At 46.0% G+C, this 12,892-nt stretch overlaps 3 protein-coding genes and 1 pseudogene across 3 annotated transcripts; 1 reads left to right on the forward strand and 3 right to left on the reverse strand.

The window, feature by feature from the left end:
• Positions 1 to 871: 871 nt before the first annotated feature.
• On the reverse strand, positions 872 to 2,013 carry LOC108160235 (TM2 domain-containing protein CG10795). The gene is made up of 2 exons (XM_017294092.2): positions 1,562 to 2,013; positions 872 to 1,497 (listed from the first exon to the last, which is right to left on the reverse strand). Exons 1-2 carry the CDS (start codon positions 1,822 to 1,824, stop codon positions 1,221 to 1,223), a joined length of 540 nt encoding a protein of 179 aa, XP_017149581.2. The 5' UTR covers positions 1,825 to 2,013; the 3' UTR covers positions 872 to 1,220.
• Positions 2,014 to 2,177: 164 nt separating this feature from the next.
• LOC117185867 (selenocysteine-specific elongation factor-like) lies at positions 2,178 to 3,748 on the reverse strand. Its single transcript, XM_033398266.1, has 2 exons — positions 3,506 to 3,748; positions 2,178 to 3,448 (listed from the first exon to the last, which is right to left on the reverse strand). Exons 1-2 carry the CDS (start codon positions 3,555 to 3,557, stop codon positions 2,211 to 2,213), a joined length of 1,290 nt encoding a protein of 429 aa, XP_033254157.1. The 5' UTR covers positions 3,558 to 3,748; the 3' UTR covers positions 2,178 to 2,210.
• A 139-nt stretch (positions 3,749 to 3,887) lies between these two features.
• Positions 3,888 to 6,689, forward strand: LOC117193684 (annotated as a pseudogene).
• A 630-nt stretch (positions 6,690 to 7,319) lies between these two features.
• On the reverse strand, positions 7,320 to 9,769 carry LOC117192856. Its single transcript, XM_033397610.1, has 2 exons — positions 9,530 to 9,769; positions 7,320 to 7,578 (listed from the first exon to the last, which is right to left on the reverse strand). The coding sequence occupies exons 1-2, from the start codon at positions 9,721 to 9,723 to the stop codon at positions 7,320 to 7,322; spliced, it is 453 nt and encodes a 150-aa protein (XP_033253501.1). The 5' UTR covers positions 9,724 to 9,769.
• Positions 9,770 to 12,892: the final 3,123 nt, after the last annotated feature.

Here is a 12,892-nt window from a genome sequence, read left to right on the forward strand (position 1 = left end):
ACACAGGCGGCACGGCTCTCACGCTGTAATTATGTGGTGGATCCATAGACCAGCCCCATTGCCGTTGCCATTGCCATCCATAGCCACAGCCACAATCCCTCCAATACACATCAACAATTTATTGTCAACTTGGCTAATTGAAAGGCCAAGCCACATGTCCACATAACAATAAAGGGGGCGGTGTATGGTGGACGGTGGGTGTGGTAGTGGCCGGGTCAGTGCATTGCCAATTTGACAGACCATTGTAGACGCTGTAGAGGTGGGGGAGGGAGGCAGAGAAATGGAGTATTATTTACCGTTGGCCCTGTCGACGCCTAACAAGGCGTATGCGCCATTTGTTGGCCCAGAGCCGCGTGTAGTGGCGACTGGCCAGTGGCTCTAAAACTGTTTTTGTAGCGTAAAGTTTTAAGTGAACTGTGTTTGGGGGTATTTCCTTTTGGATTTCGGTTGCATTTGGAACACTCATTCGATACGAGATAAAACTCAACTTGATCTCAATAGAAAACCTAACTAAAACGCATCGAATTACACGCTTCCCCATCCGAGCGGGAGAACGGGACTGGAGATCGAGGATTGAAGGCGTGGAAGCGATCAGCGCCTTGTCTGAGCATTTCGCCAGTGAGTCAACCCGGCGGAGGCTGGGATGGCGTCGTGCCGCTGACCAATCTCTGTCACGCTGAAAATGTTCGACTGATCAAATTACAAGTGTGGCCAATTATTTTGTCTGATAGCCAAGAAGTGTGTGTTCTTGGCTCGCTAAAGAGTGACATACGCAATTTCGCTGGGATTTCGCAGCACCCCTCTCCTGAAGATTCTGCTGCAAAGGGACGGATAGTTCAGACAATAAAAGCCTATGGGGCCAAGCAAAATATTTAAAATCGTTATTTATATTGGCAAACAATTTGTCTATAGTATGTGGTGTGGCTACCACAATTACAAACGTCTAGAGTTGTATATGTATATGATGTATAGTATATCCATGTACAGAGGTAACTAAGACTAAATAATGCAACTTAGGCTACGAAAAGGAAACGGGGCGCTGGGTTAGGTTAGGTTGGGAGAGTGGCAACAATCTTTACACTTATCACTAGGGGGTACGTCGTATCGTAATGCACTAATCTGAGTTTAGCAGTCGTTGCTTAGTGTCATAAGCCGAATTTAAGATATAACAATGACTTAACGTGATCTACTGTACACCAAACGTTGTGCTTTCTTAACCATCACCAGTCGTCGCGCGGCAGTCGGTACGTCGTGTTGTCGCTCCGCACTATGTGGATGCCTGCCCCATAGTAGGGTATGACGTAGGCGGATCCGTCGGCGGGCCCCACCACCTGCAGGGCGATGAGGACGATGTCGATCAGCTGGCCCAGGAACATACCGCCCAGCGTACAGAACTTGAGCAGGCCGATACCCGGGTATCCCAGGTAGAAGCGGTCCACGCCGAACATCCCGAGGAACACTGACAGCAGTAGTGTGGTGTCCAAATGGTAGCCATTCCTGTGGAGCAAAAGAGGTACATATATGTCAGTAATGGGTCTGTGTGGGCAAGTCAAACACTAACGTCCACTTGCAGGGCACCTCCCGCGTGAAGGTCGCGTTGCCCGTTTCCGTGCAGTTGATTTCGTCGGCGGCAATGCACCACACCCGTGCTCGGCTTTCCTTGGTACAGCTGCGCAGTTGCTGAGTCTTGGTATCGATGTGATTCTTGGCAGGATCGGGACACATGAACTGGCCCATCATCTGCAGTTCGTTGCAGTCGACATTGACGTGGTCTGATTTCGTCGTTAAGAAGAGCAGGAGCAGCGGGACAGCGCACCAGTACATTTGTGGCTTTGGCTGAGTTTGGCGTGTGTCTTCGTTGGTCTGGTACTTGGTGTTCTTGGAGATGTTATTGTCTTAGCAGTGTTGCGATTGCAGTTTGCGCTTTCACACGATTCGTTTTGTTTCGATGTTGATTTTTGTTGGGCAGGCAGGCACCAGTGTTGTTGTTTAGACTCATTGCCATTTGGATTAGAGAGTGACCGTGCACTCGTGAGCGAGGTGCGACAAATGGGCTGTTAAGTGCACATTCAGCTTACAGTGATTGGTGTGCACCAAATGTGCTGTTAGGCGCAAAGCTGTTATTTCGAAATCAAACAAATTTTTTTTATTGTTTTAGTAACGTTAAATCATTGAAACAGGCCCGCCTGTTTATTGAAAACATACTTATTTCAATTTAACAGCACCTGCAAGTCCCTGAATTTTTCTATCGTCGAGTCCGAAAGAGCTTCTCGGAACACAATGCAGACCTTGGCGGTCTGTCCGAAGGGTCGCTCTATGCAGCCCCTCTCTCCGGTGGACAGCTCGATCCACTTGCCCACGTACATGTCCCGGTTGGCCTCCTTCTTGAACAGGTTCTGGACAATCACCTCATTCGCGTTGACCACCCGCTGGATGCTTGCCACTTTCTTCTTCCGCTTGAAGACGCGTAGTTTGGGCAGGACGACTTGGGCGTAGTTGGTGTCCTGCGTCTGCCAGGCGATGTGGCCCCAGAAGGCCAAACGGCAGCTGTTACTATGGGCGTCAATGTCCAGCTTGGAAGCAATCAAAGTAGTACCCAACGTGGTCAGGACAGGGCTTTCGAACTGCAAGAGGGCAAACACGACACCGTAGGCCGACATCTCCGCTGGAAGCAGCTCCTCCACATACTCATACTCCCTGCCGAGATCGAATTCGGGCGATCGGACTTTCTTGTCTTGGAACAAGGTTATATTGGCCATTACGGTGTCATGGCCGACGGTAATGTGGAGCTTGCTTTTTGACCTGATGACGTGTTTGTAGTAGCGGATCGGTCTCAGGTGCAGGCATACGGCAAACACGAGCTTTAGGTAGCCCGGCTCTGCAATCACACCGCGCTCCAGCAGCTTGGCATTGAACTGGGTGACACAGAGGCCGAGCCGATCACCCATGGAGGCGCTGCTCACGTTCTCTCGGAATATCTGCATGGACTTCACCTTCCGCTTCGCGCCCAGAGCCGGCAGCTCCACTGTATCGTTGACCTGTACGCTCCCCTGGATCAGTGTGCCGGTGCAGACTGTGCCTTGGCCCTTGATCCCAAAGCAGTGATCAACGTACATCAAGAGTGGATCGCTCACATTCCGCTGCGGTTGAAAATATGCATCACTCAGGCCGGCACGCAGCTCGGGAATGTAGATTCCCTCAAGGGCAGAAACTGCATACATGGGAACTTCGCTGCCGAAACTTGTGGCCGCCAGAGTATTGACCAGACGCGCGCGTAGCTTCTCCAGCTTTATTTCCCTCTGAGCGGTCGCGAAGGCGTCGATTTTGTTGATGATCACAATTAGCTTCTTCTGCAGCAGCTCCCCTATGACTAGGCACTCGGCTGTCTGCGTCTGAATCCCCTTCTGGGCATCTACCACGAGCAGCATTAGATCAATGATCTGGGCACCTGTAGAGCGTCATTGATTTACACAAAGTTGCACATGGATGCATGGATGCCTCCTACCTCCTATGATGGTGCGTATGAGACTCGCATGGCCGGGGCAGTCGACAAGCATCGACGAGCAGGCCGCTGAAACCCAAGTCCAAGGTAATGCCCCGATCAACGGTCTGGGGATTCTTATCGAAGGCTGCTGTGCTCGAGATGGAGCTCAGAGCTCGGGACAAAGTGGTCTTCCCGCTGTCCACGTGCCCGAGCAGACCAACATTGAAGTTTTTCGACATTTTTCACTGGCTAGCGAACATTATAAACATGCTATAGGGACGGTAGAGTATCGATAACAGAAAATAGAAAATAGAAAATATAAGGGTAAATATTGCATATATGTATGTACATATGTACATAGAAGTGATTCTATGTTAAGTTAACAGCTGATTTTCAAACCACAATAGAATTACAGCAAATTTGCTTATCTGGAACAATTATAGTTATACGAGGTCGCGCTAACAATGCTGATAGGCTTAAGTGGCAGTTGGTGTAGATTTGCAAGACATCTTTTGCACGTATGGGTGCCGTTGTCTCTACTTTTGTGCCCGCACACATGCACAATCCGAAGTCGAAAGAGCAAACGTGCAAAGTTTCTTGCTGGCTTGCTCTTAATAAAAGTGAAATCGTTGAGCGGTGGCCCCCATTTAGCCGGAACAACTAGAAGCAGCAACAAGTGGCGATCGATTTTCTTCTCGTAGCGCATTCAAACAAAAGAAAATGGCACCATCTGTAATCCCAACTAGCGTAAATCCCGATATCCAGAAGGAGCGCGATGCGGCCAGCTTCAGCAGCGAAGAGTTCGCAGCCTGGTGGTCAGGTGGCGAGGAAAAGCTAAAGTTCAACCGGGACGTGCGTACGTAACAAAAACTTGCACCTACTTTTGCTAATCTTTCGGAGCCAACAAACTCAATTACCTTCGCGTGAAAATCATTCTGACTGTGCTATATTGGTTTTGGCTTTGCAGGAGAATACCTGCAAAAGGATATGGATGTAGAGGAGGTGCAACAGTTGCACAACAAGTCGCACGAGGAGATCTACGAGGCTTCCAGCAAGTGGGCCATTCTGGCGGCCAAGAAGCTGCAGCGGCTGCAGAAGGAGCGTAATCCCGGGGGAAACGACTACTGGCCGTAAGTGGATCTGCTAGATGTGTCTTAACCGATGATAATTAATTGGTTTTCTCAGTACACTTTATGACAACCAGGTCATGTGGGGCCTGATTCCAGGTGGCAATCCCTTCGGTGTGATGTACGTGATGCTTGTAAAGGCACTGCAGGCTCAGTGCACCACCGAACAGTACGAGGAGTTCGGCAAGCGGATAGAGAACTTTGAGGTCTGCGGAACGTATGCCCAGACAGAGCTGGGGCATGGCACGTACCTTCGCGGACTTGAGACCCGGGCTGATTTTGATCAGAATACGGACGAGTTTGTGCTGAACACTCCCAAGATATCCGCCTACAAGTGGTGGCCTGGAGGCTGTAAGTGCAATCAACTGTACGTTTTTCCAATAATATGTAACCAAGATTTTCCCACAGTGGGGCACAGCTCCAACCACTGCATGTTGATGGCTCAGCTGTACATTGACAATAAGCCAAAGGGTCCACACATGTTCTATGTTCAGGTGCGCGACGATGAGTCGCACGAGCCTCTTCCCGGCATCCACATCGGTGACATCGGCAAGAAGATGGGCTTCATTGGCGTTAACAACGGGTTCCTGTGCCTGAAGAACGTTAAGTGATTGTCAGAGGAGCGCAATCAAGTAGGACAGGGGTTTACTGACTTGGCGGCAGCAAACTGCATAGCATGCTGGCGATTGGCGCCACCATCGCCACTCGCTATTCAGCCGTGCGCCGACAGAGTCCCATCAATCCCAAGTGAGACCCATGCAGCTCTGCAGTTGAACGTTTGGAGTAATTTTGTCTTTTCTGGCAGGGAGCCAGAGCCACAGATTATGGACCACGTGACGCAGCAAATGAAGCTGTTTCCGGAGATAGCGACCAGCGTGGCCTACCGCCTGGCCAGCGCGCACCTCTGGAACCTGTACGACATTACCTTGGGCGACATATCCAACGGAAAGTATGAGCGTCTCCCGGAGCTGCACTCTCTGTCCTGTGCCTTAAAAGTGAACTGCTCTTCGGACTCGACCATCGGCGTTGAGAGGCTGCGCCTGGCCTGCGGAAGTCATGGCTATCTCAGCTCCTCCAATATGTGCCACGTCTACGTGAATGCCACGGCAGCTTGCACCTCTGAAGGCGCGAACACAGTTCTGCTCCTGCAGATTGGCCGCTTTCTGATGAAGTCGTGGCGCGCGGCGTTGAGTGGAGCTCCCCTAGCACCCACCGTTAGGTACTTGGCTGAGGTGCAAAAGAAGCCCGAATTTGGTTCGTGGACCGGCACCTGGGAGAACATGGTGCATGCTATGCAGTTTGCTGCCGCCAAGTCAGTAAACCCCTGTCCTACTTGATTGCGCTCCTCTGACAATCACTTAACTTACAGAAAGACCGCCTTGGCTTTCAAGAGCCTGTCTAATCGTCTGTCCAGAGGTGAAACTGAGGAGACAGCAGCCAACCACACGGGAATCGAGCTCGCACAGTCAGCTGAGGTTAGTTTGCTGACATAGTTTGGACTTTGACCCACTCTGAACTTGATTCTTTAATCATATGATTCGCAGCTACATGGCCGTTTTCTCCTCATTTGCCGACGAGGTAACAGGTCCCAAGGCAAAGACCCGCTCAGCTGCGCTGAACCGAGTCCTGGAGAACCTATTGGAACTTTACGTGGTCAAGGAGTCGCTCAATCACATGGCCAACTTTCTTCGAGTAAGTTAGCCCACATAGAATGATCGCTAAAACACTGACTATTTTGATAAATTAACTTATGCAGTTCATCAATTTGACGGACACGGATCTGACCCGGCTGCAGGACCGCTTGGAAACGGTGCTGACCAAGCTCCATCCCGATGCTGCGGCCATTGTGGATGGCTTCGACTTTAGCGATGTGCAACTTAACTCCACGCTGGGCTCCTTCGACGGCAACGCCTACGAGAGAATTTTCGATGCGGCCATGAAGAATCCCATGAACCAGAAGTCGGTTCCAAAGTCCTTCCACGAGCATCTTAAGCCCTTCATGAAGTCCAATATCTAGTACCAGTGCAATCTAAATATGTATATGTTTATGACTCTTATAAGTGTGTGATCAAAATATCTTTTTTGTATTGTTAGTTCTCTTTTTTAATTTCAATGGGTATCCACAAGATTTACTTTTACTTGGAACAGCATTTGAACATCTTAAAATAGCTTTTGTCTATCTCTTGTAATATGCAGATTGCACACCATCTGGTGGCCCCCACCGATATGTTCAGCTCCAAGATGGGAGCTCTTCAATTGGTACTTGCCACCACTAAGGGGCATATCTGATGGACTGACAATGGACTACAGAAAATGTAACGTGCTATATATTTATTATCACATTTAGTGCAAGTTTTACTTGCAGTCTATAGATTACAGTGAACAAAAATTAACTTTTTGTGTGCTAAAACTGGTTTTTGGTCTTGGAGAGGAAGCACTCCATTTCTTTCAATGAAACTAAGACTGAATCCAATCCAGTGGGGGCTTCATTTGCAGGAGGAGCTATTGAAGCTATTGCAGCACCGACGTATAATGCCTCCTGGTTTCTGGATTTTTCTGACACTGCAACAGCAAGTTCAGTAACTGCTGGAGCCATTATTTCTGAAGCTTTTTCAACAGAAGACTTCGGGTTAAAGATTTCTGCTGCACATGCTGTCGCTCCTCACGACTTCTTTCTACTGCTGCTGGTGTACTAGCTGATGAGGGATCTACGCTTTCCTTCTTACAACAGGAGGTTCCTGCTTTATGTGTTCTGCTGCTACTGGACGAGTCGCTGCGGGATCTACGCTTTCCGTCTTTATGTGTTGCCCTTTCACAACAGGTGGTTCCTGCTTTATGTGCTCTGCTGCTCCTGCGATCTCCTCCTGGCTGCTTTGGGACTCTTTGTACTCGATTGGTCCTTGGGCACGACGTCGTAGCACCTTACGTTCAATATGAAATTTGGCGCTTTCCAGAGCCTTACGCTTCCTGCATAAAAATAGTGTACGACTTTTTTTTTTTTTTTTTTTTTTTTTTTTTTTTATTAAGCGTTGAATCCGTACATTGCATATAACGTATCTTAACATCACTGGTAAATAATATTGGGGTAGCCAAACCTAATGCTAAATGCGAGAGGACTTACAAAAAATATAATATTATAATATTGGGAGGGAAACTTAGAGTTGGCCAATAGTTTTGGCAAAACCCAATCTCTTCAACCGCCTCAAAGGCCTGGCAGGTAGTAATCGTCTGGCGAGCATACTATGGTGTCTAATTAGCCTGTCACTGTATCTGCTGGTGTGCCTTCCAATCTGCTCCTCTACTGTATGCAGATTCAAATCCCGATGTAGGGTGGAGCCGCGCACGTACCAAGGGCAGTTCGTTATTTGCCTCATGGCGCGATTCTGCAAGACCTGTATCCGTTTATAGTTCGATTTGGCAGCTATACCCCAAATCTGCACACCGTAGAGCCAGATCGGGGCTACACAGTGTACATAAACTGCTCTTTTGGCTCTCAGTGACATGGTGCTTCTTCTGTTAATCAGCCACCGCAATTGCTGCATTCTTTGCCCACATTTACGAGCCGTAGCTTTCAAGTGTGGACCAAAAGTAAGACGCTTATCAAGGGTGATACCGAGATACTTTGCTTGCTCTGGTTGGTCCAAAGTTAAGCCTTCAAACTTTATGGGTGGGGTGTGGTCTATGAGCGCTTTCAGGGTGAAGCATGGATTGGTGGTCTTCAGTGGGTTGACTTTTAAATTCCATCTTTTGCACCAAGCTGCCAAAGAGTAGAGGTACTCTTGGAGACCATCTGCTGCCTCAAGGCGGCACTTGGAGCTGTAGAGCAGTGCTATATCGTCCGCGTAGGTAGCAAGCAGAGCCTTACGGGGGGCCTCCATATGTTGCTCGCTTGGGGAGGGTAGATCTGCAGTATAGATAGAGTAAAGCAGCGGGCCAAGGACGCTGCCCTGTGGAGCTCCAGCTCTCATTTGGCAAGGTGTTGAATGTGTGTTCCTGAACCTGGCCATAAACTGACGTCCTTCCAAGTATGATCGTAGGACACCGTAGTATGGTGCTGGGAACAGTTTTTTAATTTTGCTCAGTAGGCCGATATGCCAAACTCTATCGAAGGCTTGCTGCATATCAATGAAGACTGCATTGCAGTATTCTAGATCATCATAGGCCTGTAGGATGTGTCCTGCCAATCTGTGGACTTGCTCCACTGGGCCGTCGACCTCCCGAAAGCCAAACTGGTGATCCGGCAAGATACGGCATTCCTTGATTATACTACTAAGACGATTGGCAAGAAGCCTCTCCCATACCTTAGATAAGGAAGACAAAAGACTTATTGGCCGATACGACTCAGGGTCGTCCTCCGGTTTTCCAGGCTTATGGATCATCAGGATTGTTGCTATCTTCCACTGCTTAGGGAAAAACTGCATCCTTAACATGGCGCTAAAAATGAGCACTATGTAGAGTATCGCCCGAGTAGGCAATGCTTTCAGTGTGGAATTGCACACTCTGTCAATGCCAGGAGCCTTCTTCCTCGGTAGGGACTTGATGACTTCAACAATCCCCTCAGCCCTGGCTGGTTTAATGGGTAAGGCCATTTGTAGAGGTGTTTGCAGACTATCTTTTGTCTCTTTGTACTGCGCCTCCGTGGCGAATTGGTAATGGGTGAACCTGTCCCCTAAATGATGTGCAAACGAATTGGCCTGCTCTTCTTCGTTTCTAGCAAGTTCACCGTTGGGACACCGGATGGGAATCTGTCTGAACGGTTGTCTCTTAAGAGACTTAGTGGTCTTCCAAAGCGAATATCCAGCATCCACGGTGTAATCCATGGAAGCAAGCTTTTGTTCAAAGAAGTTGCTTCGAAGTTCTCTCAGGAGTGTATGACTGAACTCCGAACCGAACTGAGCTAAATTCGTAGGAAACTAACCTGTTACGTGGACTCAGTTTAGGAGTCACGTTGGAAGATGGAGGTGCTTGGCTGCTTGTAAGGCCAGACACTTTCGGTGCTTCGACATTCCCAGGGACAATTTTTAAGGAAGAATCCTCATATGCATCTGTAAGCTTCTGATAGATGGCCGAACCTGAGAGCATCTGTTTGTTCGTCGCCTTGAAAGCTTCCATATCAAACAACTTTGTGGTGACCGTGCCTGTTAGGGAAAAGAGAACTGCTGCACAAATTGTAGTATGCTCATATTAAATTAAATATAATATACACATTCACTATTTCACTATTCATTATTTCGAATACCCACTGTACCGACGGTACTTAAAGAATACACACTGTAACACTTTGTTTCAGTGTTTACGTAACAATAAAGTCCCAGACATTCTGGGTAATCGTATTACGATTCACTCAAGAATGCCTCGAGCGACCCAAGTGCAGCGTCAGCATGTTCCCATGACTTGACGGCACTAATATACATGCATACACACATATATCTTCTCTCGCGCTCTCGCTGCCAACAGCGCTGAGCATATTCACAAATATACATACTAACATATAATAGATAAGAACTCATAGTTCTGCCGCTCCGCTGCCGGCGTCACTGGCAGCGCAGCTCCGCGGCTTTTGGCTTATGAAAGCCCAAACAAAATTGTTAAATTGAGAAAACACGAACCAATAAAACAGATCGGAGGGTTAACTCCCGTAAGATGGCGACCGTGACAGGACATACGCGATAAATCGATCTCAAAATTGCTAAGAAATACTAAAATGTGTTAAAAATAATTTAAAAAAAAATGGTCGACATTTAAAAAAAAAAAAAATAATAATAATAAAAATTATAAAAATAATAACTAAATATAAAAAAAAAAACAGAAAAATTACAAGAATATATCTTTAAATATATCTGCATTTATACACCAAACCGAATTACAGCAGAAACAAATCAGTTAATGTGACAATCAAACCAAATGCCACAACAGATAACCAAAATGCAGCTTCGCCAAACCAATGGATTATTTCGAATACCCTTCAATTTGAGGACTACAATGCGGCCAGAAATATACACTACCCAAGAAAATTAAACAGCCTGTGCGAAGACCAGCAAGGGCCAATAATAAAAGTGCGAATGGCATAGGGCCGCCCCTTGCACCGTCGATGGACAGTAACACGAAAACACCAGCAGCAGAAAATATACGAGACTTCGCCGACGCTGCTCCTACCGAGCAAAGGGACGCACTCAGCCTACAAGAGGCCTTAGAAGTGTATCCAAACGATGGACCACGCCCACTCACAATAGCTGAGTACAGGGTAAGACACGAAAAAAGGCCAAGGAAGAAAACAAAGAGGGGCGGCCGGATCAAACGGCTGCTTCAACAACGACATCTGGAGCGGGACCTGGAAAAAACCTTCACAAATGAAGAGGACCGACAACGCTGCCAAGAGCGCATCAAGGAAATTAATAAAGAACTTCGCCAATAAAAGAGCGAAGTAACGCAAATGAGCTGCAGAAATGCCATACCTCATATTGCCAATAATTATAATTTTCTAACTCAAGTTGAAGCACCCTTAAAGTGCAACTTGAAAATACTAACCTCTGTCAGGCTATTACTAAAACCATGTGATCGATGTTGAATTATATAATGAAAACCTGTAAATCGATCACATGTCCCTTAACATTTTTTTCCTTCCTTCATTTTGGTCAAATATTAAAAAAAAATATATATATAAAAAAAATATTGATAAAATTTTAAAGAGTATAAAAAAAAGAAAGGGTATATAGATATGTGTGTTCATGAAAAAGAAAATTTTTAATAATTTTTTTTTATTATTGAAAAGAATAAAATAAATAGCAGATAATTAAAAAAAAAAAAAATGCACTCTGGTTATTACTTCTGATTTTAACCATTCAGGCAGGCTCCGTTTTTCATTTACTTTTGCGGATTACGTTTTCAGCCAAAACGTTTCGTTTTCGTTTTAAGGTGCTCCAGTTTTCACATATTTTTTTTTATCGATATGTTTCTTTTTTCATCGTTTCTGGCAAACAAAAACAGCTGACCTGGCTGCTTTGTAAAAATACAGCGTGATTAAAATGCCTTTTATTTTTTCAATTGCTTGTTTTGAAGCAAAACGATTGCAGAAATTACGTGATCTAAGAAGATCTAGACATCTTAGATGCAACACTTGTGTATTTATCATGTCTGACGAACTGTGAGTAACAGCATGCGTATTGAAAATTAAATTGCTAATGGTAAAGCTTTCAGATTTGTGAAATCATTTTGGATCGACAAAAAAACTTTCAAAATGATTGTGGAGAAAGTTCAACCTCATTTAGGTGTTACCAGGAAGTTATCTCCCTCTACGCAATTGGCTTCAGTAATGCGATATCTCGCCACTGGCTGCTACCAGTGGGCAGTTGCCAAAGACCACCATATAAACATTGGACGCAGTACATTTGGAAAGATTCTTCACAAACTTATTCCGTTGATGGACAGGCTGTTATGTGTTGAGTTCATTTCGTTGCAGATGAATAATCATCAATTGCAACAATCATATGAATATTTCTATCGAAACTTTAAATTGCCTCGAATTGGTGCCTGTGTGGATGGAACTCACATCAGAATACTAAAGCCTGTACAAAACCACTCCGTGTTCTATAATAGGTAAGGATTTTATAGCATGAATGCCATGGTGGTGTGTAACTACAACATGGAGATAATTGCTATTGATGCCACGCACCCTGGTTCCTGCCATGACTCCTTCATTTGGAATCACTCCCCTGCTAGGGAATATTTATCCACGACCATTAATGGGTTTGTTTTGGCTGATTCGGGCTACGCTCTAGAGAGTTTTGTTCTGACTCCTTATAGGAGCGCGGAGATAGCCACCTATCAGCACAGATTCAACATAAAGCATACTGGAGCACGAAATATTATAGAACGCACCATTGGAGTCCTTAAAAGCCGTTTCCGTTGCTTGCAACGCACTTTAAATTACCCACCAATATTTTGTTGCCAAATTATAAATGTATGCTGTGCCCTGCACAATATTTGTAGAAGACGTAATGTCTTAATCGAGGAGGATGTTCGATTTGACGACCCTTTAGACACTGAAAATGAATTCGACGACACTGAAAATAATGGATCATCTATACGCGATGAAATAGCTCAGGCCATTCCTTATTAAAATGCAAAATTTTTCATGTTTTCTTCTTTATGTCATTCGATATTCTTTATAACTAATAAAGCTAAGTTTCACAAAAAAACTAATAGGAAACTAATTATTTCGCAAATTTGTCCAAAATTTGGCTAAATTTGTCTACAAGCGCCTTTTGGACCTCGAGCTTCT

This window comes from Drosophila miranda, assembly GCF_003369915.1.
Source record: "Drosophila miranda strain MSH22 chromosome Y unlocalized genomic scaffold, D.miranda_PacBio2.1 Contig_Y2_pilon, whole genome shotgun sequence".
NCBI classification, from domain to species: domain Eukaryota; kingdom Metazoa; phylum Arthropoda; class Insecta; order Diptera; family Drosophilidae; genus Drosophila; species Drosophila miranda.